The 25,903-nt window shown below is 35.0% G+C and overlaps 1 protein-coding gene and 3 non-coding genes across 4 annotated transcripts in view; all 4 read left to right on the top strand.

The window, feature by feature from the left end:
• Nucleotides 1-25,903, top strand: part of LOC149771519 (uncharacterized) — a 67,628-nt gene that overhangs the window by 32,802 nt on the left and 8,923 nt on the right. The window contains exons 3-5 of the mRNA XM_089948352.1: nucleotides 10,705-10,855; nucleotides 14,382-14,461; nucleotides 19,169-19,409. Of these exons, the coding sequence (XP_089804478.1) occupies nucleotides 10,705-10,855; nucleotides 14,382-14,461; nucleotides 19,169-19,250 (313 nt within the window). The 3' untranslated portion in view covers nucleotides 19,251-19,409. The remainder of the gene's footprint in view (nucleotides 1-10,704; nucleotides 10,856-14,381; nucleotides 14,462-19,168; nucleotides 19,410-25,903) is intronic.
• LOC149771522 (small nucleolar RNA snR60/Z15/Z230/Z193/J17) lies at nucleotides 3,236-3,318 on the top strand. Its single transcript, XR_016418246.1, has one exon. It is a non-coding gene; the product is annotated as a small nucleolar RNA snR60/Z15/Z230/Z193/J17 (small nucleolar RNA).
• Nucleotides 4,863-4,936, top strand: LOC149771523 (small nucleolar RNA SNORD36). Its single transcript, XR_016418237.1, has one exon. It is a non-coding gene; the product is annotated as a small nucleolar RNA SNORD36 (small nucleolar RNA).
• Nucleotides 21,555-21,637, top strand: LOC149771524 (small nucleolar RNA snR60/Z15/Z230/Z193/J17). Its single transcript, XR_016418256.1, has one exon. It is a non-coding gene; the product is annotated as a small nucleolar RNA snR60/Z15/Z230/Z193/J17 (small nucleolar RNA).

The following is a 25,903-nucleotide window of genomic DNA, read 5'->3' on the forward strand; positions in this document are numbered from 1 at the left end:
ATTATTCACGTAAATTTCAGATTTGTTAAAACTCTACAACAGTACTATAAACTTTAATTACTATGATTAAATTAAAAGGAATGAAATACAATATACCAAGCAGTATATGTGCCCCCAGAGAACTAATTCAGAGTAAATATTTCATTTATTAAACAGTTTTACATGCCTTTAGATTTAAACAAAATGAAATAAGGTGGGATGTAAAATGTGGGAAACAGTTGCCACATTTATGGTAACTTGTGACTGCAGATTTGAACTGTTAAAATTAAGTCGCAAGTTACAAAAAAATTTGGCATCATTTATTTGCCAATCAATTGCTAGTGCATATATACACACACTGTAGCGCATGGTTTCTTTAAAATTATGTCTGAACGCAGTCCTTTTCACAAGATAAATGCAGTGATACAGATTAATTGTTAATTAGTCACATTGGCTTTATGCTTCTGTACTTCAGTTTAACCTTTAGCTAGCATGCACTTTAGCCACAGCTGACCAGAATATGAAAATGGGAAATTGTCCTGGGGGAAAATGAGGCATCTCACAGGGAGAAATGGTGCGTCCCGTGGGCACTTGCACATTGGGGCAAGAGGTGGGGGCAATAGTCGCCTCTCCCAATTTCACCTTTAAACCTGTTTTGGCCTAAATCCTTAAATTTGGGTTAAAATTAAGATTGTTAGAGCTCATTTAAAATTGATAATTAAATTTGGTTTTAGCTGTGTCATACAAGTTTTAACAGCCAGGTATTCTCAGTGGCTTAATGTGGAGAACTTAGCTTATTCCAAAGCACAGTTCCGTTAGTGATTTTTAAGGCACATCTTGTGATCGAAATATAACTGGATACAACCAGTTTTTAGGCCAAAGGTTTCACATGCACAATTCAAGTGTTCAGTATCATAATAAATCCAAAGCATCAAGTTTTGTGTTTAAATATCTGCAATCCAGATAATGCAAATACACATGTGTGTGTGTGTGTGTGTGTGTATATTAGTATGGTGTACATGAATTGTTCTACCTCTAGATTTGACTGAAATTTAACAAACTTGTTTTTTATATGCGGATCCTAATTTGAGCATATTGTAATTATGTCTCTGCATGTCCTTTTCACAACTTTTTTCCTTTGGTGAGAGTTTCATAAAACAAGTGTCCATTGTATCTCATGGCTAGATGGCATCATATACCAAAGCCACTGTCCATGCCTCATGGCCACAGTCATGGCAAAGGAAAGTGCAATTCTTTGACTTGTATTCTAATCCAAAATATAAAATGTGTAATCTAATTATTTTAAGTAAATTTGATCGTGTTTGAGGTGTACATTGCATGCCATAACAACAACTTGTTCCCGTTTTGATGGTCGCACCACAAGAAAATGTTACCTGTTTCCTGTGACCCATTTGTACATCACATCGAGACCGTATCTTATAAATTGGAGATTCCAGTCCATGTGCTGGAGTAACATTTGAATTCGTGATGATGTTGAAATGAAGCATGAACCAAGTATATATTTTTGCAATCAAGTTTTCAGATTTCTGACCTGGAGATATTTTGGCAGGTGTCCAGAATTTTCGGCATTTGGACAAATACTGTTGTTATCTGCATTCAGTTTTTCATTAGATGTATAAACACTAGATTGCAGTGTTGATGAACCAATGTTTTGACTGTTGCATGTAAACAGTGAAATTGTGGCTTTTACTGGTTTCAACTAGTGAGAAGCATATTTGTCACTTGTATGTGTTGTATCTTAAAGAAATTGGCTGTAAAGAAAAGCTTTTCTGATGTTTAAGAAAATAATTTCCATAATAGTTTTAGATATTGGTGCAGATATCAGATCACTTGAAAAGGGAGTGAGAAATAGATTCAAGTTGAAATGACTGTTGGTAAAATAACTAATGGCTATTTATGTTGGACTATATTCAAGACTAATAAACATCTCAGGTTTATATTTCCTTAACCGCGTGATGGATTTTCTTCATACTTAGGATGATCCAGCCCCCATTGGGATTTACTCTTAAGTTAGTCTTTGCAGAAGGAAAGAAAAAATAGGTTTTGGTTCAAGTTATTAAAGTTGTTTACATATCCTAAACCCCCTTGATGGATTTTCTTCATGCTGGGATGAATCATTTAGATGCCAACACCATTCATTCTGCAACATGCAGATGTTTACAGTGAAATTCTGTAATTGTGGCTTTCTACTTTGTTTTTGTCTGTTTTTCACTGCCCAACATTACATGCACATAGTTTTTAGAACACTGGCAAAATGTAGAGGCCTGGAAAAAATAAACTAAGAATTATAGAGTTCACATTTGAGCACAACAAAAAAAACAATGTTGAACGGGATCAACCAACGTCTTGACAGTTTTTTTATTTTTACGTGGGTTTTATGTCCAACATGAAAAGATAGATGATTTGGACAAATCATACTTTTCATATCTTGCACAGCTGTAGAGATACTTGGCCAAAGTCCTGTGATGATAAGCTTTGTGCCAGATGATGTCATAATGATATCACATTCAAGCCCGTAACTTTATCTGAGGACTGGAGGGATGACTACATCTTTTATGCATATAAATACATTCAAACCTGTCTTATATCAAAGGACACCTGCTGATAAAAGAAAATATTTATTAATTTCTAAATATTACCTACATGCAGTAATTGCTCACAATTGGAGGTAATTAATGTCATTGTGTAAATTACAAACATCTACCATGGCTGCATCAGTCTCAAATATAGCTTTTGAACTTTTCAAATGCACATTTTCCAACTTGACAATAGCTGTATATGATGTTTTGTTTCACCCTTCCCAAAAAATTTGCCTTACTGCAGTCTTGTTACTTTGGCAGGTCTGCACTGTCAGTGAAAGGTCCGTGTAAGCATAACGATTTTAATGTACGTCCTTTATTTTTCAGCTCAGGTTGTTCGTCAACAAGAAATATCTAGCAAGGAACATCCAGCAATAAGCTGTTAGGTTTTAAACCTGGAGCCTGTGCTGACAAGGTGGTCAAAATGAAATCGGGGGTCTGACATTGGACTACAAGGTGACTAAAAAAAATTTGTTTCTTTTTTCCTCCCTAAAATCTTTTAAATGAGAAAAAGAATTCTGCCGACTTGACATTTTCATCTAGCGTACGTGTTCAGATGTTAACAAAGTTTCTGTATGAGCTAAGAAATCAGATGCATGTCCTATAGATGGTGTATCATGTGTGAAGTATCCATCCAAGATGTATTTGACATTTTTCTGCTTCTGATGATGACTGCATAGTTCAGCTGATATTTTGTGAGGACTACCAAAATGTCTTTCGCTTCTAACTGAAGAAGCAGAAATTTCAGTCCCACAGTCTCTGATGAAATTGGCATGTTAGAAAGAACTGAACAAAAACTCTTTTCGTAATGAAGCTTTTTCTCTGTTGATATGGCAAGTATTTGCTGCCATTTTTAGTTTGCAATTGTATTCCTTTTCATGTTTTTTTAACAAATCGTTATGTGGAATATTTTTAAGTTTATCATTTCTTTGACCAGATTGTGAAGAAAAGATGGTACTGGCTGGTTCATGTATGCCAAATGTCACTGTATATACAGCCAAAATCAGCCTTCTGTTGGACTTCAAATTGAGATGAAAGAGGGATCAGCCCAAAGAGACGTGGCAGAGGAATATAGAGGCTAATACATGGGAGTGTATTCTGTGGTATATTAACACACATAGGGCTGTAGACCATCCACATTGTTGCTGCCATACCAAAGCCTTATGTGCCACCTGTGTCATGACAGTGTGAATGTGGGGGTATTAAATTCCAATGGGACACTCACCCACCTGTATGGCATGTACTCAGATCACACTTATGAACAGTTGTTCATTCAGCCTTCTTGGGTCCATTGAGGTTTGGGACTTGCTGAGTCTGCAGGCTTGCAAGGGGAGGAAACGAGATCCTACTGCCTCTACGTCTCCACAATTCCAGAACTGTATGGGATCCAGTTATCCTCAATCCCAGGATGGTGTGGGATCTTACTCCGTGTCAGTGACCAGTCAGTATCACAAAATTAAAAGTAATTGAAACACACACACCCGCACCCCTCCAAAATGAAACTACATTGATTTTTTTTAATATTTGTCTATGGGTCATGTAATGATAGCTGTATGGAGAAAATATATTGGAACCTTAAATTTCTAAAGCTTTGAATTTTTTATTTATTTATAGCCATTGTGCTGTATAATGAACCATTTAAGATTATTCTTTCCAAGTACCTTGCTTTTCTTTAAATAAAAACAAATGGGTGGGGCTATTTAACTTGTTCCCCATGTAGCAATAAAACATTAAGCTCCTTCGTGCAGATGCTACCTGTTGCAGCTAACATTCAGTGTACAAAGAAAGCTTGGAGTCTATAAGGAACAAATGTCTGGAGTCTATAAGGAACAAATGTCCACATGGTTTTAAATTGTTTTTATTTTCATAGCCAACTTTGGAATCGAGAAATTTTAACATTTAGTAAGTTAAATTGTGCCACCAAATGTTAAACTTGCAAAAGTTCAAAACTGAATCTTCCAAAATCACAAATTGATGACAATTTTGATAATTCTGTGAAGATGTTGAAATTTGATTCTACATCAGACATCAGACTTTTAGAACAGTTGTGCGGGGTGCTTCATGTCAAGTTGTATTTGTCCCTTTTATTTATCTTTTTTTAGTCCATACATTACAAAGTTACAATTCTTACCATGTACCATTGGCACACTGGCCATAGGTTGCCAACACCTGTTTTAGATTATGCATTCTTGTTGGTCTGGTGTCTCAAGTATTTTTTATTTTTTAAGGGGGTGGGGATACTGTTTCATCAAAGATGTAGGTAGGTGTACTATATACCCTAGCTTGCTATGATGTGTGAATTTCTTCACCTGAATCTCCATGTTGTAACAAAAACGAGCTTTTTAAATCTGAGCAAGCCTTAATATGCAGAAAAATTTGATCAGAATTCTTGTCTATATAGTATTTTTAAATATTAAGGGAACTTTCTTCATCAGATACATATGTTGCTGATTGGGATCCTTCAGGTCCTGGTCAATCAAAGGTGAGTGCATCGCTGTAGTAATCCCCCTATTTGGCAGTCAACTTTTGGTTTTAGCATGCATTGTTGATCTGACCTTTACAACCTTTATTTCATACTTCTGACTTTGGTTAAATGTAATGCTTCAAAAGCATTTCTTGCTCTTTGTTCATGCAAGCATCTCTGTTGGTACCACATACATGTAATGTTATTGCTAGAGTCATAAAGGTTGTTTGAGAGATGAATATTGACATTTATTACAACCTTGTCACAGAAGTAGGTCAGAATGACCTATATTTCTTGCTTTATTGACTTTCATAATCTTGTTTTATATCTCGTGCTCTGTTTATGCTGAAATCGTCAAATTGGATGATTGAATGTCCCTCTATTAGTACTACACCCTTGCCACAAAAGGACACTTTGGCCAACATTTCACAATTTACGGATTTCAGTTAAGCTTTTGCATTTAGCTAATTAGCACCCTGTATATATACTGTTATACCTAGGTTCGCAAAACTGAGTGAATGCATTTCCAAGACTGTAAAATGACAAGATGATAGCTGAAATGCAGATACATGCAACTGAAATGCAAAAATGTGCATATTTCATAAAATGACCAGTTGTAGGGTCTATTGGTGTTACTTGACATTTTGCATTTCACCTCCATTCCAAAATTCACTTCATCTAATTGGTTTTGAGCTGAATGCATACAGAAATTGTCACGCAAGCCTCATTAGCAAATTTGCTTTGGATCTAACCCATACACAGGGTCCCTACGTTAACGGGAAGTCAGGAAAAATGATTATTTTTTTTTTCAACCATGAAAAGTCCTGAAATTTTTTGCAAATATTGATGAAAGTCTGCGGAAAACCCTGGAATTTTCTGCCACCACTTGACGCCAGAAACAATCACGTAATTGAGTTGTAACTAAACAGATCGTGAGTTAAATTTGTCGAGTTCTAGCCAGAATATTTGGAGGGTGCGCTGTGGATTATTTGGTTGCTTGCAATAAAAAGATATGCCGAGTCAATCCAAATGCCCAGTGGATTAGAGATTCATCTAGTAGACTTTTAATTTCAAAGTCAGCTTGATATCCGTATCTTTCCTTACATGGAAGGTATGAAAACCAATCTAGCATCACAAGAGGCCAATAAGATGGTGGCAAAGCTTAGACGGATGGCCTAGCAAACTTTAAACGTTGCTAGATCAAGTGATACGTGCATGAAATCGATATGAAAATTACACATTTTCTCAGAAATTTTGAGTTGTAACATCGTTATGTTTTTAATCTGCTGAAATACAAGGTAAAACTACGTCGTTGATTAAATGTGACCTGGTGCTCGCGATTTGCATTGCTAGTCACATGAGTACTGTACACATATCTAACAACCCACCTTTCCAATGTTGTAGAGAGAGAAAAAAAATTTAAACTGAAAATTGTATACTAGTTATAATAAAACACAAAAAACAAAAGAACACAAAATTCTCCATAATTGTATATTCCAAGAACAACATTTGGAGGATTGTTGTATCACGTGACCACCCTGTTCACATGTGATCTCTGCTTGATAAATCAGACTGGCCAGATTGCTGGATTTTACAAAAGGTATCTAACTTTCATTTAATATAATTGAATTTCTGTACAACAACATTATAAATGAGTTTGTTGTTGATATCACATGAAATTTGGACATCCGATGTCCTCATTTGAGATTTGTGAAGTCCTGTGACTAGTAATGCAAATGGCGAGTACTGGGTCAGGTTTCATCTATGCCGTAGTTTCATCTTGTCTGACTGATGATTAACGACATAACGATTATAATACTCCCCATTTCTGAGAAAATAATGGTGAAAATAAAGGTCAATTCGCCGGATTGGAGAGTTATACTTTGGTACATCACTGTCTTTTGAATGTATATGTGTAGTTTTTCAGTCGTCTTGTGATTCTGAAGTGATAAAAGACGCATGGGAACAGTCGAAGCAAGCGGAGGGTTGTGGTCATGCTTGTACTCCTTTGTTATATTACTGGATGAGTGATTTAATGTCAGAGATTTCACCATACTTGATTGATAAAATGTCAGACTCCTGTGCTTAATCAAAGTTTCCAATTTTGCAAGAAGTTGTCCCACACATACAAAATCGTCTGTTGCCCAACATGTCAGCTTGCCATTAAAACTGGATTCTCACTAAATTTCCAGGCGCATAGTCTGTTTCTAAATTCTTTAGTATTTTTCCACATAAACAAGACGTAAACAGATTACACCTTGTTCATTGTTGTTTCTCTTCCACATAATAGCTCATTTTTAAAAAAAAATAAAATATTGAATTTTACTCATTTTTTTACAAGATCGGTTTAGTTAGCTTAATATCGCTTGCCATTTATTGGCATTGTTATGTTGCATCTTGTAAAACTAGCTATAAACCTGATCAAATTACTCTACTGAATTGCTGACAGAAACAGTCCATAGTAATGCATTTCATTTCTGTAGCCCGATGGATAAACATTACATCATTTCAAAGCTGTGCGCAGAATTGGCCGACATATCGCGAGTCATGAAAACACGGTGGTGGTATCCCATGGGTCCAAAATTAATATTATTTTGAACAGAATATTGTGGTGACAATTGCCTCTTTTCAAATGGTAAGCATTACAGTATTTTATTTTCGTCGGTCGGTCGAATTCGGCATGCGTTTTACTTCAGTATTGGAGACGGAAACCTTAGGTGCACATAAATGCCTTACAGCATTGTATATATTAAAAAACGATACAAACTCCTGTATCAATACATGTTTGGGGACTGGTTTAACGAATTACAAGTTGTATCTTCATAAAATTCAGTCTTTGTTTACACAACAGTATTTAATTTTGAAGGTCTTTTGTCAAAATTTAAATCAACCCTTTTGAAAATGTTTTATAAATGATGGATTTTCAAACAGAGCATCTTAAAGAGATTAGGTTGTTTGAAAAATTTTGTTTGGGATTTTATTGGCACAGATTAATTAGGGTTAAATTCTTTCATTACAAGGCAAAATTCTAATTATTTCGGGGTTTTTTTTCTTTTTTATACTGTAATAGGAAATGTTACTTTCTATGAAATGTATATAAATATATTGCTATAGAATTCATTAGAATTAAAGGTTTGAAAGGAAACAAAACATTATTTATGTTCATTATGTTTTTCTCACTTAGCAACATAATGCTGCAAAATAATTAAAAAAATTCTTCTGTACATTGAAATGACTTTACTTGCTAATTTATAGGAATATAATCAAACTTATTTCGTGTGATACATTTTGTGGTTTTGTGCATGATCATCTTTTCTGACTTTGATGTTTTGGGAGAGTCTTGAAAGAGAAACATCTTTAGATTTAAAAAATGCATGTTTTATAATCTAAAATGTTCTTTAGTTCCATTCAGTAATGGTCATATGTGAACCTTGAAAAATGTAATTTCAACCTGGAAAAACCTTAGAAATGACCTGGAAATTTTTCTTTAGAAAAGCATGGGAACCAGGCATACAAAATGCAATTTGCAAATTGATTACACACACACACACACACCAAATTGTATGCACATTGATGAACAAACCAATTAATGTTGAGATTTGAAAGTGGATATTGGTGAAGTTGAATGATGGCATATATGCAAAGTTAATTGGGACACTTACATCTCGCCTATCTACATGGGTTGGAGTCTCCAGCTTGGCGAGCATTGGAGTCTGAGGTTCATCCCAAGATTTTTCTGGTTTCTTTTTTTCACTGGATATACTGGTTGCCATGTATAAGCCAACCATGTGCTGAGAAAAGACGTTAAACAAAGAAAGAAATAAAAACAATTTGAGGAGGATTTAATATGTATAATCCAGGTCAACATTAGTTGCCTTGAAATGCACATTAAAGTTTTTTATGAATGCTTTAGTGTTCATGTATCAACATTTGCTTGTTGTCACCTTGGGGGCTATGGTTTGGGTAGTATTGCAATTCAAATGTTTCAAGATCTTGGAAGAGTTTGAACATCTGATTTGCCAAGGTTGCTACCACTCTGGAGACAAAATATCCCGATCTGATTTTACTGCAAATTAATGAATAAGCTGATACAGTTGTTTTTTATTGGAATATGAGGACAGTATTACTCAGATATTTGACTGAGCTTGTTCCTCTAGATAAAGACTATTTGCTTATCAAATTTTTTAAAACTTTGTAAATGGATTTACATGAAGATCTTGAATTACTTCAGTAACTATGCATACTAATTATACCATTTTTTCAGGTTACGGGCCATCAATTTAGTACGTATGCATGGGGGGGGTAACCCAGATGCATACGCTTGCATATGGTAAGGATCTACTGATAATGTACGTATGCATAGGCAACGGGGGGTGGGGTGAAACCTCAACAATTTGTCTAATATGTATCCTGTTTGACTGGTTCAGTCGGCGTTTGAATTTTAGTGGACACTAGACAAACTGATTGAAGTTATGCAGCCAGACATTCAACATCAGTGGACTGTGTTTTATTAAACATGTTATTATTAATAATAAACCTTTACGGTTTCTACGTGGATTAAATATAGGCTGCGGGTTGGGGGTACATATTCAGGTTGGGGGTGTGTAAATAAGTACACATGTGTATGGGGGGAGATGTCAAGCATTGCCAAATTTTTGCATACATACTAAATGGATGGCCTCTTATATTAAAAGTTGTAAAATCAACATAATGTAGTTTTGGGATATAGTTTTTATAACTGGTGTTCTCAAACCATCACTTTCTTGTTGAAATTGTTAACTATTCAGTTATGTAAAGAGGTAATATGATGCCCATTTAAGACAGATTTAAACTGTTTGTTCATAATGATATTGAAAGATTCAATGTCTGCCAATGATGATGTAGAGATAGATAGGTACAAATGATTTTTCATGAACAAACTCTGTCTCACTGATAGTCGTGTTTTAATGGAATGAATGAGGTTTTGTTGTTGCTGTTGCTGTTGTAGGGTTTAATGCCATTTTTCAGCAGACGATAGGCTGTACGTGGCGGCCAGTATTAATGGTAGAGGAAGAACCTGGAAAAAACCACCGACCCATGATAAGCTACGGACAAGCTTTCTCACATATCTACATAGGCCAAAGAATGAGGCTGTCAACTGTTATTACTGGTAGCACTTTTTTGAGAAATGGAACTTGGTTTAATCATTATTTTGTTCCTTTTTTTTTCTTTGTTTCTACAAAACTGCAGAAAGTATTCTCGGTGATGTTATCTCTTGAGAAAGTCATTGCTCTTCGATAGTGTCAACACTGTATAATCTTGGCTAATGGTTGTGAATGCGATATGCAGATTGAACATATTCCTAAGTTGACAGGGAAAAGCCACCAGTAAATATTTGTCTGGTGTACACCAGGAAACAAAAACAAATTAGTCACTTTTCTAGTGGCAGCCATGTTCAGTCATGTGTTTGTTGTGTTGAAGTTTCGCATTCAGACTGTTGCAGGTATTCATCATTCGGTGCTATACATCAGAGCTTTTATCTTGGTATTCAGCATAATTGGTAGAACTTGTTCTGTTAGCACGTAATGTAATCGCAGATCAGGAGTCTGTAGTTTGCATTTGAACTTGACTTTTTAGTAAGCATATGCAGTAAAAAAACTTTCCCATTTTTGTTTGTTTCAGGATCAAGGATGGGGTAAACAAAGAGTTTGATGTACCGGGATATTTTTCCTACATGAAGGTATTCAGTAAATTTCCTGAACCACGAGATTTGTGGGATGCAGAGATATCATGGTGGCTTGCCAAGTCCGTTCATATGACTGGATACATTCAAGTAAATTTACTACTCCAAGATCAATTTCACTCCTATGTACTTTTTTCATTAAAAAAAATGTTGTAAGAACTCCATGTGTGTGTCCTTTATATAAACCCCATTTTGCCTGTAAACTCTGGTCTGGTCTGGTCTGTTGAAATGTGGGTTAATATGTTAAAGAGCACAACTGATAAGAGAGTAGGGTTGTCTGCTACATGTGTATTAGCTCACATGTAAATTGTACCATCATAATGGTGTAGGACAGCAGATGATTGTACAATTGTCATGCCTTCAGTTTGGCATTCCTTGTACTTGCTTTTGCTACATTGTTTTCTTGTAAGGGCTGTTTCAGTACAGGAGTCGGAAGGCATTTGTGTTTATTATGTGCATTACTGATGGATATTATTCCAGATATTTTTAGTGGGGAGCTCACCAAGCTGCAAGGTCAAATGGCACTGAATCTTTCATATATTGTCAGTCTGTCCACAGTTGCATGTTGCCATTCCCGTCCATTATTTCTGATCCAATTTAGATTAAACTTGGAATGTGGGCTTGTATCATTAAATTCTTGGACAAATTTGATAATGAGCAAGATTCATTAATGGTAGTGAGATGTTTTTACATCTGATTTCTTGACATCGTCACCTGTCTTGAGGCCACGTTTTGTAAATGGTATTGTTACAACTCTATGGTCTTAAAATAGGCAACAGACGGCCAAAAATGAACAAGATTTGTACAATTCAACAAATTTAATATGTTTAACATAGAAAGTGAAAATTTTAAAAATTAAAATAAAAAACTTTTGTATTGTGCAATTAATCCCATATAGTCCTAACAGTTCTATCATGATAATGGATTATTCCTAATGAATTCTAATACTGAATGTGTTAATGTGACAATAGTCTTGACTGCACTAATGTACCAACTGTCTTCATGTATCAGAATGGGATTATTATACAAAATATCCTTGAATGAATTTACAATAATCCCCAAAAAGTGATTACTCCAAAATTATTAATGAGCACTTTGTAATTCCAGTGTTCTAAATAAATCTCTCTGATTAATTGGACACATCTAAAGACATAGCGAATTACACATGTTAAAGTAAGAGTATTTTGAAGTAAACACCATATATTTTAAAATCAAAACCAATAATAGAGCCAAGATGAAGGTAATTTTCCCAATAAGTTTGTAAACAACTTGCATTTACAGACACGAGTTTTCTCCATTTTAAAGCAGAATTCCGCTTTTCTCCTGACTTGAATCCGATTTTTTTGTTTATAGTTTGGTTTTTTTGTTGGTTTTTTTTCCCCCATCTCTTATCTGGTTTTCTAAACACTTTCTGTTTGGTCCCATGCCACAACGACCCTTGTAAAGTTTTCATTCCATATATAAGTTAGCCCATGACTCAAAAACAGTATCCTGATTGGTCAAAAGTTTAAATTCGTGTAATGGAAACTGATAGCAATGGAAAGAAGAAACGTGCTTGCAAAAAATGTCATCCCAAGTTGTTGAGAGACCATGACACAGAAGTTTAGATAAAGGTTTAAAAATGTATGGGAATGGCTGGAGCGAAAAGTCGACGGAAATTTAGTTGGTCAATTTATAAGAAAACTGAATGCTAGCGGACTGGCATTTTGTGATTTCTGCTCTACGTTAATTGCGGTTGGAAGAGTTTGGAATGGCACCTACAAAAGAAGCTGCATACAGAAAAATTGAAGCTCAAAAGGCATCTGGAAAAAGTGCATTTAATTACTATAAGAAGAAAGATTTCTTGCATGAGAGAACAGATGTAGCTCTCTTGTCAGAATATGTGCACTCATGTCACCAATACAAGCACCAGCTTGAAAGGAAAAAAGGCTCCTCATTGAGAAGGAAAAGAAATGATTGCACATTGAGCCAAAAAAAGTCTGTCAAAAAGTAAGGCTAAATAAATCTTTGCCAAAGCCACAAAAAGAGCTAGGCTGGAATATCAACAGATTGTGTCCATTGGAGAAAAAGACGAGTCGGTGTATGGGATTATTATGGGTGTTTATTTTACAGATTTGTTATGAAAAGAGAGAAGTATAATATATTTCCTGCAAAATCTCAGAAGTAAAAATATCAATTTAGAAGTCTGCTAATGATGATAAAGAGATAGATAGGGACAACTGATTTCTCGTGATTAAACTCTATCTCACTGATGGTAGACAGTTAGTTTTCATATACATGTTTGGCATTTACGAGATTTGTGTTGGTTAAAATTAGGATCATAAGAGTTAATTTGAAATTGATAATTAAATTTGGTTTTATCATTGTCCTACAAGTTATAACATCCAAGCATTCAGTGTGGCATATTGTGAACCTGACACGTTGAGACCTTAAATATACTTCAGGGCAAAGTTAAGAGAGTGATTTTTAAAGGCACACCCTGTGATATAAATGTATCTGTTAAAAAAAAGGTGGGGGTGTAAGGACATTACCAACAGGAATGGACTCATAAATAAGCCGTTTTCCACTGCTGAATCATGTTTGCACAAATACATCCTTTCACTTAAATAAGCCTGTAATGGCTTCCCTCTGGTATGTAATCGTACTTTTGAGATTTTATGCTGATCTTAATTTTAACATATTGTAATGATGTTTTTATGTCCTTCTATCCATTAAAAATTTTCTTGTCTGCTTCATTGCTTTGTAGCCTTTAAGATTTTCATTAAACCTTTATCTGTTGTATATCAGGACTAGATAGTGTTGTGTACCATAACTTGACAATATCTTGCATGTTCAGTTATAAGCTATGCACACCTCCTGGAGGTCAAAGTCGCACCAAGGGATAATGCAGGTCACATGCCTATTCATGTCGAGGCTGTTGTGTTGATTACTACATTTAATTGCATTTGAGGTCTGTCCTTCCATTACCTGAATCCCCTGCACCGTTGAGTAACCTTGTATATTTGTAACAATTCCTTTTTTGACCAAAAACAGCCTTGCAGTTTGATTGTCATGCTAAATTATTTTAATTTAATTATCTGTTCATTATAAATTTAGATTTAATAGCAATGCAAGACCTGTCACTATTGCCTTGCCTTGCTTAACTCTATTGTGATGATAGTACATGTACCACTGTAGTAGCTCCCAGTTCCATCCTTTCTTTAAACAAAGTTCCAGAACATCAGAAGCAAAGAAGTAAGATGATGGTCCAAGACCTACATCAGTGGCCATTGCTGGACACCTTTCCACCTTTCCTTGAATGCTGTACATGTTAAGACATGGAAATTTTGCCTCCCTTTGTATCTCAAAGATGCCTTTTGGTATTTGAATCTGTTTTCCATCATGATCAAGTGAAAATACCCTAAGTCCTTGCACATACGAGTGTTATTCTGAACTCCCTAGTTAGACTGGAGGACTGCTATTGCCCCATGTTAATGTAACAGCATTCAAATTATATTGTACATTTTCCCTTATTGGATAGGTCAGGTGTTTGTTACCTGTTTATTGTTCCAGAATTTTATTTGTCCTTTTTAGCAAATTATATAGAATAATTGTTTTATGTTATTTTTCATTTCAGTGTGAAATTTGGAAGAGGGTGGAAAATGTCTCCAAGAGGGTATATGATCTTTTCTCTCTGTCAGAGAAAGCAGTTGAGAGGTAAATATTACAAAATTTAAACTTAGTTCTACCACTCACCCACTCCAAAAAACAGAAATCCTGAATAAGGGAGATTACACTATGGTATTTAGCCAGGTTTCCTGTGTCCTTTTTAAATATTAGATTTTCTATGCATGATCAAACTGTTGATTATAGATTTTTTTTTTAATGGTGTCCAGAAAGGGATGCATGTTCAAGACAAAAGAGAAAATAAGCTTCTAAAAAAGTGTTAATAATCAACACATAAGAATAAAATGGAGTATTCAGATTCTTATGAAGAAAAGCTGGAAAGGACACAACATTTATTGAACATCACGTGCCAATTTGAGTATGCCTTCCAGTGGGAGAAATAATTGCCGCCGTCATGTGAAATGGAAAAAGAATTTCCAAGAATTACCTAATGTTGAGTGATGGCAACAAGCCATTGAGTTGCATAGGGTTTGGAACTAAAGTTTGTGCAACTGTACTTGTGGTAAATAAAGTCTATGCATACTTTACAAACTTTTCAGTGGAACATAATGTTTATCATCGCTACATCGAACATTTAATTGTTTTCCAGCTTTTTCAATAGTAGATTATTGATATTTTGTTACACCTTACTGAAAACTGGTTAATCTTAGGGGAAAAAATCGGCTGCCTTACTGAGATGGACTCATCAGGGTTGGAAGGTCTGCCATGTGCTGAAAAATGGTGTTAAAACTCGAAAGAACAATATCTATTAATGGAAGTTCCCAGTTCTAAACTTGTTGGACCAGAAAAGGATAAATCAGTCACACTTAGAAATTTTTTTTTAAAAATATGAATGTTGTACAACATTTTTTGGAATGAGCAACTCGTCATGCTCATTACAGAAGTTGTTGACTTGGCCTTACGATAATTCAGCAACAGACATTTAGACTCGTTAAAGTGAGTTTTGTATATAAATCATTTGTCAGTATGTTTTTTGTTTGCATTATGGTACTAATCTAAATGGAATTTGCCCATTTGCAGACTTGTCACGATTTACTTATCATCCCAAATTATTTTTGAAAACTGAAAATTCAGATTTTCTGATTTGTTCTTAAATCTCAAATCCTGCTGTTTTAAACAGTGTTGCAGAAATTTCATGAGGGATACGCTAGTCAGACCATGCAAATCTATCATTTTTCCATTCTCATCTTTATGCCAATATTTAGTGTGTTGATTGAATTAACACTTAATATCAGGATACAAGTGTGGCTGTAGCACAAGTTTCTCACATAAAGTAAATTGCATAAGACAGTGAAGATCTCAGTTCCTTTATAAAGTTTTTGTAAATATATGGTTGTAAACACTAATCCTGTTTTGGGAGGATGGGGTATCTCTAAATCTTGATTTATATTTTTCCTTTTGGCATCCTGATTTTTGTTCCACTCAAGGTAGTAGGTCTGCATTTGTGACAAGAATTTGTAACAAGTGACAGATTCAGGTTAGTAGCAAAAATAAATGTACATATCCTGTAAACATGGCATGTAACATAGATAACACTTTATGCTTGGATTAAGGGGTTTTTTTTGGTCCACTTTCATCAGTAATTATTGTGCTTGTACCTCTCAGGGATTGGCATTTATGAATATACATCATTCAAGATTTAGTACTGCTGCTTTAATCAAGAACTCTAATTAAATATACTTTGATCTTTGCCTTTTGCAGTGTTTTTCTTTTTACTCGTACACGTGTATAAGTCTACTAAAAACAACGTCATTGCAAAGCCGTACTACCATGTTGCACTTGAAATGATTATAAATGGGCCATTACATAGTTCTGAAAACATTTGTAATTTAGTGTCAAGTTTCTAGAGCACATCAGTCTTGCACATTGGGCAAGCTCAAAGAATATTTAGCACTCATACATTCTATACCTCTGATTTGTCCACCTAGAATGTATACCATTGTCTCCATTCTTGAAGCGGACAAGTTATGGGGATGGGGAGGAAGGAATGAAGTTTAGCAAATATTTGAACCTGAGATGCAACATTTAGGTTTGCAAATTTGGATCCCCTGCATTTTCTGTCTAATCCCTTCTTGCACCCACTTTTGGATTCCTTTATTCATGGAAAAGGGATACAAACAGATGTAGCCTGTGCCACTAAATTGTAAATTAAGATTGCATGAGATTATGCATGTGTGTAATGATTTTGTTTTTCAGTTTAAAAATGTCTGACAAGAAAGTGTAGTGTCAAAAATCAAGTATCTAAAATGAGCATTATTGTGTATTACATAAAAAATTAACGGCTCTTGAAGATGAAATTTGTGTTTTAGAAGGTACTCTTGTTCCACAACATGATGTAATTTGTAATGGGAATCTCTCTGAGAAATATGATGAGAGATTTGATTACTATCTGACTTGGCATGTAGAGTACCTTTGTTGTATCAAATTTTTGTCATATGCTTTAGAAGGGGATATTGTGATGCCCTTTATTTGTTTTGAGCCATACCGCCCCAAAAAGAAATGCTGAATCAAAATTAGTCAAACCTTAAACATGCCAAAGTTGTTACTGTGATATCTAACAATGAGGGATCTGCATTTTATGCCTCTCCCCTGCCAAGGGTCAGTGGGAGCTAGTAAAAGATAGACATAAAAGAATTACAGTGACATTGTATTCTGGATTTACCAAACGTTGTACATTATGTCATGGAAAAGATGGAGACTGTATGCTATAAGTGACTGAAGCATCTGGGTCCTAATTTTTTGAGCACCTGATTTCCAGGCTTGTACTAATTTCCAATAGTGTATTTAATTATAGACTTGAAGGAAGTTTGTAAAGTTGATGGGTGAAAAACATTTGAGGCAGATGATTAATTAGATAACTGTCAGATCCTGAAATTGCGTTGATTTCCCTAATTATTGGCCGAGTTCCTCTAGCAGTCTCAACTATTTTCATCATCAACCCCGCTTGATTGCAAAGGGAGATTTAATGATCACTTGTACAACTGTATCATCAGTTAACGTCTTGGTTAAGGTTTTTCATTTGGTTTTTTTTTTTTGGTACCATAACAAAACATTTGAAGTCTCACAAAATATTATAGGGAGTAGTGTTTATACTTAAGCAAAAAAAAACTGAATTTGCATTGGACTGAGCAATTTCCTGCCAATTATGCATTTTCCAGCATGAAGAACACTTCATATTGACTAACCGTTTTCATATTTTGATCTTCAAGGATGCAAGGTTGGATCTAGCACACCATTACACAGATTACTCAATAAAAATACCCACAAATAGTCAGTCAGATTGCCTGGTGATAGGTTGGCTTAGATTTAGTAATTGATGGTGCTGTAGAGATGATTGGTCAACGTCCTCTGATGATAAGCTTTGTGCCAGATGATGTCTTAGTGATATCACATTTAAGCCCGTAATTTTATCTGAGGACTGGAGGGATGACTATGTCTTTAATGCATATAAATACATTTAAACCTGTCTTGGAAATACTTTTATATCAAAGACATCTAAACCTCTCAAATCTACCTATATACAGTATTCCAGACTGTTTCTTTATCATGCTCAATTGTGTAGAAAAGTATAATACATAATTCTATGGTGGCACCAGCAGTTAAGGTTTTGGTTAAAATTCCATTGATGTATCCTTCTATTTATATTTATTTGGTGCGGTTTTTTCTTTAATAGTTTCTGTGCCCTGCATTATATATACTTATCATACGCTTACAGAATATTGAGGTCTTTACATAAAAATTACATGTACTGTGTTACACATGAGCTAAAAAGATAATTTGGAAGTGGTCAGTCAGTTCCTAGCAGTTTAACCATTAATGGATTTCTATCATAAAGAACACCTGATGTGGAGCAATACTTTTTCAATGCAAGATTCTTACCCACATCATTACATGGATTACTCAATAAAACTTTTGCCACGAAACATCATTCTAATAGGGCAGATTGCTTGCTCATAGGTTGACTTCATGGACTTAATAATTGTGATGGTGCTGTAGAGATTATTGGCCCAAGTCCTATGAAGCTAAGCTTTGTGCTAGATAATGTCATAGTGATATCACATTTAAGCCTGTAACTTTATCTGAGGACTGGAGGGATCAATTTATGACTTTAGTGCATATAAATACATTCAAACCTATCTTGGAAATACTTTTATATGAAAGACACCTAATAAAGGATAGTATTTATAAACCTCTCAAATCTACCTATATACAGTATTCTAGACTTTATCATTGTCATGCCATTTGAGTGGAAAAGTAATACACAGTTCTATGGTGGCATCAGCAGTTAAGGTTTTGGTTAAAGTTCATTTAAAATTCCATCTATGTATTCTTTTATTCTTTATTTTTTGTTTAAAAATATCCTTGTCTAGCATCATATATACTTATAGTCCTGTGATGATAAGCTTTGTGCCAGATGATGTCATAATGATATCACATTCAAGCCCGTAATTTTATCTGAGGACTGGAGGGACCACTGTTATTTGAATGCATATAAATACATTTAAGCCTGTCTTGGGGGATACTTTCATATCAAGGACACCTCACAATAAAGGCCAGTATTTTTAAATACCTCGTGTTTACTTACAGTACCGATGCCTTCACTGCACCCAATCTTCAAACCACCTACCAAGTTACTGCATGAAATACGCAAAAGAATTGGGTGGACCCCTGGCTGCTTGTCTCTATTTTCAGAAACACTTCCTCTCACCTAACTCACGTAATTTATTTATTTTTCAGGTGGTGGTACAGTGACTATTGCCATCGAGAAAGCCAATCATCAAAATGGAAACCGATACCTGGCAGGCAGCACAGGGTCTAACGACCCTATGAAGCTGCATAATAGGTCTGGCAACTTTGAGGACATGGATGGAGAAGAAACTAGCCTGTGTCGTCGGGGTGGCTCCATACCTACTGACAGAAAATGTTACTTGTACATCTTCCTGATAAATAAGCGTTTGGAAATGTTCACTTCCGAAAGGTAAAGCCTAATTGTCTAAACCATCTCAACTAATTCATAATGAGGAACACCGTGGTACAATGGAGTTGTCAAGGACTTAAAACCAACAAGAAGCATGTTTCTGCAGATTTGAGTCTGCATAAAACTTTTTAAAAATGCAGACAGTATCCCACTTAAAAATTGCTCTTTTGTTTTGCACTTATTCTTGCCTACAGAAGCTACTTTTAAAAATGTGTGATCACTGAAGAAATGGTTTCAACACTAGGCAGTTGAAAGGAAGAAATGGTCTTGTATCATCTAGTTGAACATCAGTCCCTTTAGGGAACCCTTATGATTGCATACCATTCTCAGTGTAGATTAAAGTGAGTAATGACTCGTTTTTATATGCTTTCCTTGTAATTATGGGAAATTATATGTGCTGAAATGTATCAGGAAAGGGCCTCTTCTTTATTTTTAATTTTGTTAATTTTGTTTTTTGGTGTTAATTGAAAAACCGTAGAATTTCAAGCTTGGCACTTGTACCTGCTACCATAATACTAACTCTACACAGCAGGCGTGGGGGCCCCGAGTGGTCTAAAGCACTCTCCGTTACGGATCACTGCCATCTCACCTCTGTCTGCGCAGGTTCGATTCTTGGATTCAGCCAATCTGGGTATGTGAGAAAGCTTGCCAGTAGCTTCTCGTGGGTCGGTGGTTCTTTACGAGGTTTTCCCGGGTTCTTCCTCCACCATTAATACTGGCCGCCATGTATAGCCTATCGTGTGCTGAAAAATGGCGTTAAACCCCACAACAACAACAACAACACAGCAGGCGTGACTGCCAACTCTTAAGAATTTGCCATAAATCTGATGAAAATGACCCTTAAAATACGGACTTGCGGAATAAAAGGAACAACTACAGAGATGTGGTCATTGGGGTATATTCCAGATAATTGCTCAGCCTTGTTTTATTTGGGTCTGAGTTTCATAATTGCTTTAGTGGAATTAATTAGAGAATCAGAATAACGTTATAGTAGTACCTCAAACACTTTAAACTGTACATATTTTTCCATGTGAAGCATCTGCGTGTGCAAATTGGAGGTCATATTTTTTTTTATGGCATCCTGCTACTAATGCATGTTGAAGACAAAAGGAAAAAAACAAAAACAAGCCTCTTAAAAATGTTTTAATAATCACTACAGAAGAATGAAAAGGAATACTCGGATGGTTCTGAATAAAAGTAGGAAGAGGCACAATTACATTTATTGGAAATCACATATCATTTTGAGCATGTCATGTTGCAGGAGATACTAAAAATTACGTCAAGTAGAGATATAGCAACAAGCCATTGAGCTGCATAGGGTTTGGAACTGAAGGTGTCTGTTTACTTTACACACTTTACAGATGAGCATAATGTTTAAGGTCGATAAATTAATTTGGTATGCAGGCTCTTGTATCATTGCTTACAGTTTAACTATCAGTCACACATGTGCATTTATTATATTAGTACATGTATGACAGGTAGATTATAAGCAATGATATGGGTCTGTATGGTTTGGAATACAGAATGTTTTTTAACGCACATTTTCCAGCTTGACAAAACAGGACACATTTTGTTGCACCTTATGGAAAACTGGTCAAACTTGAGAAAAACAATCGGCTAGCTTACTGAGATGATCTTCTTAGGGTTGGCAAGTCTGCCTAAGTGGGAGATTAAGTAACCAACACTTGGCTTTCATTAGGCACATTCTGTAATTTTCTACATTTGCATCACTGAGCATTATTAACCAATAGACCAGCTGTGTTAGTCAATGCTTCCATCATTGTTCATATCAGGTTGTCTCTGTCATAGGATGCACTATGCTGCTGATAAATTAGAAGGAGAACTCCTGAAGTATCAAGTTGTCACTCTAAACAAAACATTTAGTCTCAGCTGGTCCAAAGTGTTTTGAAATGCAATGAGAATCTCTTGCTTTTTAATGCTCAAAGTGTTACATATACAAAAACTTGAAGCACTAATTAATGTTAAAAGTTCTGTGGGATAAATAAATCATTGCATACATATTCTCATTGAATTTGTGTCATGTTATATGTGGATTACTCTTTTTCTGCTCAGATAACTCTTTTTGTCCACTTGGATTACACTTTTTCCTCGCCAGGGGTTGGCATGTATGTAGCATTACATTTTCTGCTTCTGATGATGACAGCATAGTTCAGCTGATATTTTGTGAGGACTACCAAAATGTCTTTCGCTTCTAACTGAAGAAGCAGAAATTTCAGTCAAATGTTCTCTGATTAAAATTAGTTTGTTCAAAATGACTGGACAAAAGCTATTTTCACATTGAAAGCATCTTCCTCTGTCGTATGGCATGTATATTCTACCCTTTTTTTAGTTTCAAAATTTTATTTCCTATGCTCATTCTAATATTTGTGGACTCATGATCATTCAGCAAAATTTAGACATGTCGATTAGTTGAAGTGAATGTTGTACATAAATAAATTGTAAGCACTTTTTTGTTTTTTTATTGTGGTACTAATCTGCATGGATTTTGCCCACCAGCTTCAGATCCAGGCTAGTAGCAACAATAAATGTATATTTTTTATAGTTGCTTGTAATTATGGCATGCAATGTATAGATTTAACTCTATGCCCAGTTTCTGCTTTTCTACCACTTCTATTACAAAACAGTTGTGGCTTAAATTTCCCTAGGGTTGACATGTATGTAGTATGTCAAAATTCATTTATAGCTATTAAATGAAACTGAAACTCATAAAGTTGAAGACTTTAATTTGATATGTCCATATTTATAATCCTCACTGAGCAGACTTTGACAAGATTTGGTACTGGTTAAACTAAAACTGAAAACAATTGAAATTAATGACTGCTCAATTTATGCATGTATATCCATTGTACTTGGGGGGGGGGGGGCGGGGGCAGTTTTTTACAAACATGTGCAAGATTATTCTAATTATTCATTGAGTTAATATTAAATTTTACATAATTCAAAATTGCATCAACAAGTGACAACTCCACATTGAAAGTGCATTCCCAGGGTCCCAAGTATGTCTCACTGCAAGAGTCTCAGGTAGTTTGTACATTTGTATTTCAGTTTGAAGACATTAGCTTACAAAAAATTATGTGGTTGGATCTGAAATCTTGTTGACATAAAAGGCAGTGTTTGAATTGAAAGTTTTTTCACACTGCATGATGACAATTGAACTCTCTCACTGAGCAATTGTGTTGACAAACAGTTCCCTGAGAGTGTGGAATGACAACATTGTAGACAACTTGGTTCAGTCAGACGAGTATTTTCACAATCTTCCAGATAAAGTCCTAATACCTCAACCTTTTGAATAAATTAGTGTATATTGTCAAGTTTATTTGACTCTGCCTTTAAGGTTATCACGTGTTTTCTACCTTTAATTATGAAATTTTCTTTATAATACACCAGCATGTTTATTACTTGGTAAAGTTCTGACTGTGTCATTATAAGAATGGATTCTTCCAGTCATTTTGTTTTCTGATTCTAAACAGAGATATTGGTACAGGATTTTCAAATACTGTGAATTTATTCATTTTGTTGGCAATTGCTTTTTGTCATGTTGAAAGAAATGCATATTTTGGATACTTAAATGTATATATCTACTTTGAACCCCAGTAGCTTTTTATAGTCAAGACAGTTCATGTAGGATAGTTTTATTTATGGTTTGTAGCAACTACAATATCCTGAAGATTGTTATAGCAACCATAATATCTTGAAAATTGGCACACCAGAAATGAAAGTGAATCATGATAGACTTGGCTCATTGTGTGATTTTCTCATAATGATTGTTTCCGTAAGTAATACAGTCGATGTAAAATATTTTAAAAGAAATTTATATCATCTTAGCATTTTGCACAGTTATTCCAAGATTAGTTTAAGAAATTGATCTGGTGACAAATGTGGGAGCCCACTGTCACACACACATGCACACATTAGACATTTTGCCACATGTTGGATCAAGGTGTATTTACTGATCACATCTAACAGACTGTATAGACCAAGAGCTGCTGGTGCATTTAAATCTACGCAGTTTACAGTTGGACTTGTGAGTATAGATGGGATGTGTATTTTTGGGGTGGGGGTGGATTTACTTTGTAACCAGTGAAGGAATAAATCTGTTTTGGTTGTTTGTGGTATTGCTGATTTCATCTGATTTTTTTTTAAAATATCAAGTAAAAAAATCTATCAACAGAGCTCAAAAGAAAAAAGTTTTAGACACAGGATCCGAGCTGCTGACCTAAACAAACTCATAAGCCCTGACTGAAATTCCACAAACCCAGACAGTTCATGTCAACTCTCAAGACGAAAAAAAAACCCAACCGATTTAGGAGGTATTTCCACACCTGCCTCCCAGTCTTGTATCTCCTGATATTTCGTAGAGAACTCCCGATTATTACATTATCAATTTTCATTTCTAAAAAACCCAACAAAAACATACAAAAATAGATTTATTGTATGCAATCCACCTATGCTATATTCTATTTTATTACTTGTGAATACTGCTGTGACCAAATAATTAATATCACACTACAAAGTTATTTTTCTTCTTCAGTAAATAGAATGTGAAGATTTATCATTATTCACGTAAATTTCAGATTTGTTAAAACTCTACAACAGTACTATAAACTTTAATTACTATGATTAAATTAAAAGGAATGAAATACAATATACCAAGCAGTATATGTGCCCCCAGAGAACTAATTCAGAGTAAATATTTCATTTATTAAACAGTTTTACATGCCTTTAGATTTAAACAAAATGAAATAAGGTGGGATGTAAAATGTGGGAAACAGTTGCCACATTTATGGTAACTTGTGACTGCAGATTTGAACTGTTAAAATTAAGTCGCAAGTTACAAAAAAATTTGGCATCATTTATTTGCCAATCAATTGCTAGTGCATATATACACACACTGTAGCGCATGGTTTCTTTAAAATTATGTCTGAACGCAGTCCTTTTCACAAGATAAATGCAGTGATACAGATTAATTGTTAATTAGTCACATTGGCTTTATGCTTCTGTACTTCAGTTTAACCTTTAGCTAGCATGCACTTTAGCCACAGCTGACCAGAATATGAAAATGGGAAATTGTCCTGGGGGAAAATGAGGCATCTCACAGGGAGAAATGGTGCGTCCCGTGGGCACTTGCACATTGGGGCAAGAGGTGGGGGCAATAGTCGCCTCTCCCAATTTCACCTTTAAACCTGTTTTGGCCTAAATCCTTAAATTTGGGTTAAAATTAAGATTGTTAGAGCTCATTTAAAATTGATAATTAAATTTGGTTTTAGCTGTGTCATACAAGTTTTAACAGCCAGGTATTCTCAGTGGCTTAATGTGGAGAACTTAGCTTATTCCAAAGCACAGTTCCGTTAGTGATTTTTAAGGCACATCTTGTGATCGAAATATAACTGGATACAACCAGTTTTTAGGCCAAAGGTTTCACATGCACAATTCAAGTGTTCAGTATCATAATAAATCCAAAGCATCAAGTTTTGTGTTTAAATATCTGCAATCCAGATAATGCAAATACACATGTGTGTGTGTGTGTGTGTGTGTATATTAGTATGGTGTACATGAATTGTTCTACCTCTAGATTTGACTGAAATTTAACAAACTTGTTTTTTATATGCGGATCCTAATTTGAGCATATTGTAATTATGTCTCTGCATGTCCTTTTCACAACTTTTTTCCTTTGGTGAGAGTTTCATAAAACAAGTGTCCATTGTATCTCATGGCTAGATGGCATCATATACCAAAGCCACTGTCCATGCCTCATGGCCACAGTCATGGCAAAGGAAAGTGCAATTCTTTGACTTGTATTCTAATCCAAAATATAAAATGTGTAATCTAATTATTTTAAGTAAATTTGATCGTGTTTGAGGTGTACATTGCATGCCATAACAACAACTTGTTCCCGTTTTGATGGTCGCACCACAAGAAAATGTTACCTGTTTCCTGTGACCCATTTGTACATCACATCGAGACCGTATCTTATAAATTGGAGATTCCAGTCCATGTGCTGGAGTAACATTTGAATTCGTGATGATGTTGAAATGAAGCATGAACCAAGTATATATTTTTGCAATCAAGTTTTCAGATTTCTGACCTGGAGATATTTTGGCAGGTGTCCAGAATTTTCGGCATTTGGACAAATACTGTTGTTATCTGCATTCAGTTTTTCATTAGATGTATAAACACTAGATTGCAGTGTTGATGAACCAATGTTTTGACTGTTGCATGTAAACAGTGAAATTGTGGCTTTTACTGGTTTCAACTAGTGAGAAGCATATTTGTCACTTGTATGTGTTGTATCTTAAAGAAATTGGCTGTAAAGAAAAGCTTTTCTGATGTTTAAGAAAATAATTTCCATAATAGTTTTAGATATTGGTGCAGATATCAGATCACTTGAAAAGGGAGTGAGAAATAGATTCAAGTTGAAATGACTGTTGGTAAAATAACTAATGGCTATTTATGTTGGACTATATTCAAGACTA

This window comes from Sinohyriopsis cumingii, unplaced genomic scaffold (genome assembly GCF_028554795.1).
Source record: "Sinohyriopsis cumingii isolate HCF-2022 unplaced genomic scaffold, ASM2855479v2 utg001779l, whole genome shotgun sequence".
In the NCBI taxonomy this organism is placed as follows: domain Eukaryota; kingdom Metazoa; phylum Mollusca; class Bivalvia; order Unionida; family Unionidae; genus Sinohyriopsis; species Sinohyriopsis cumingii.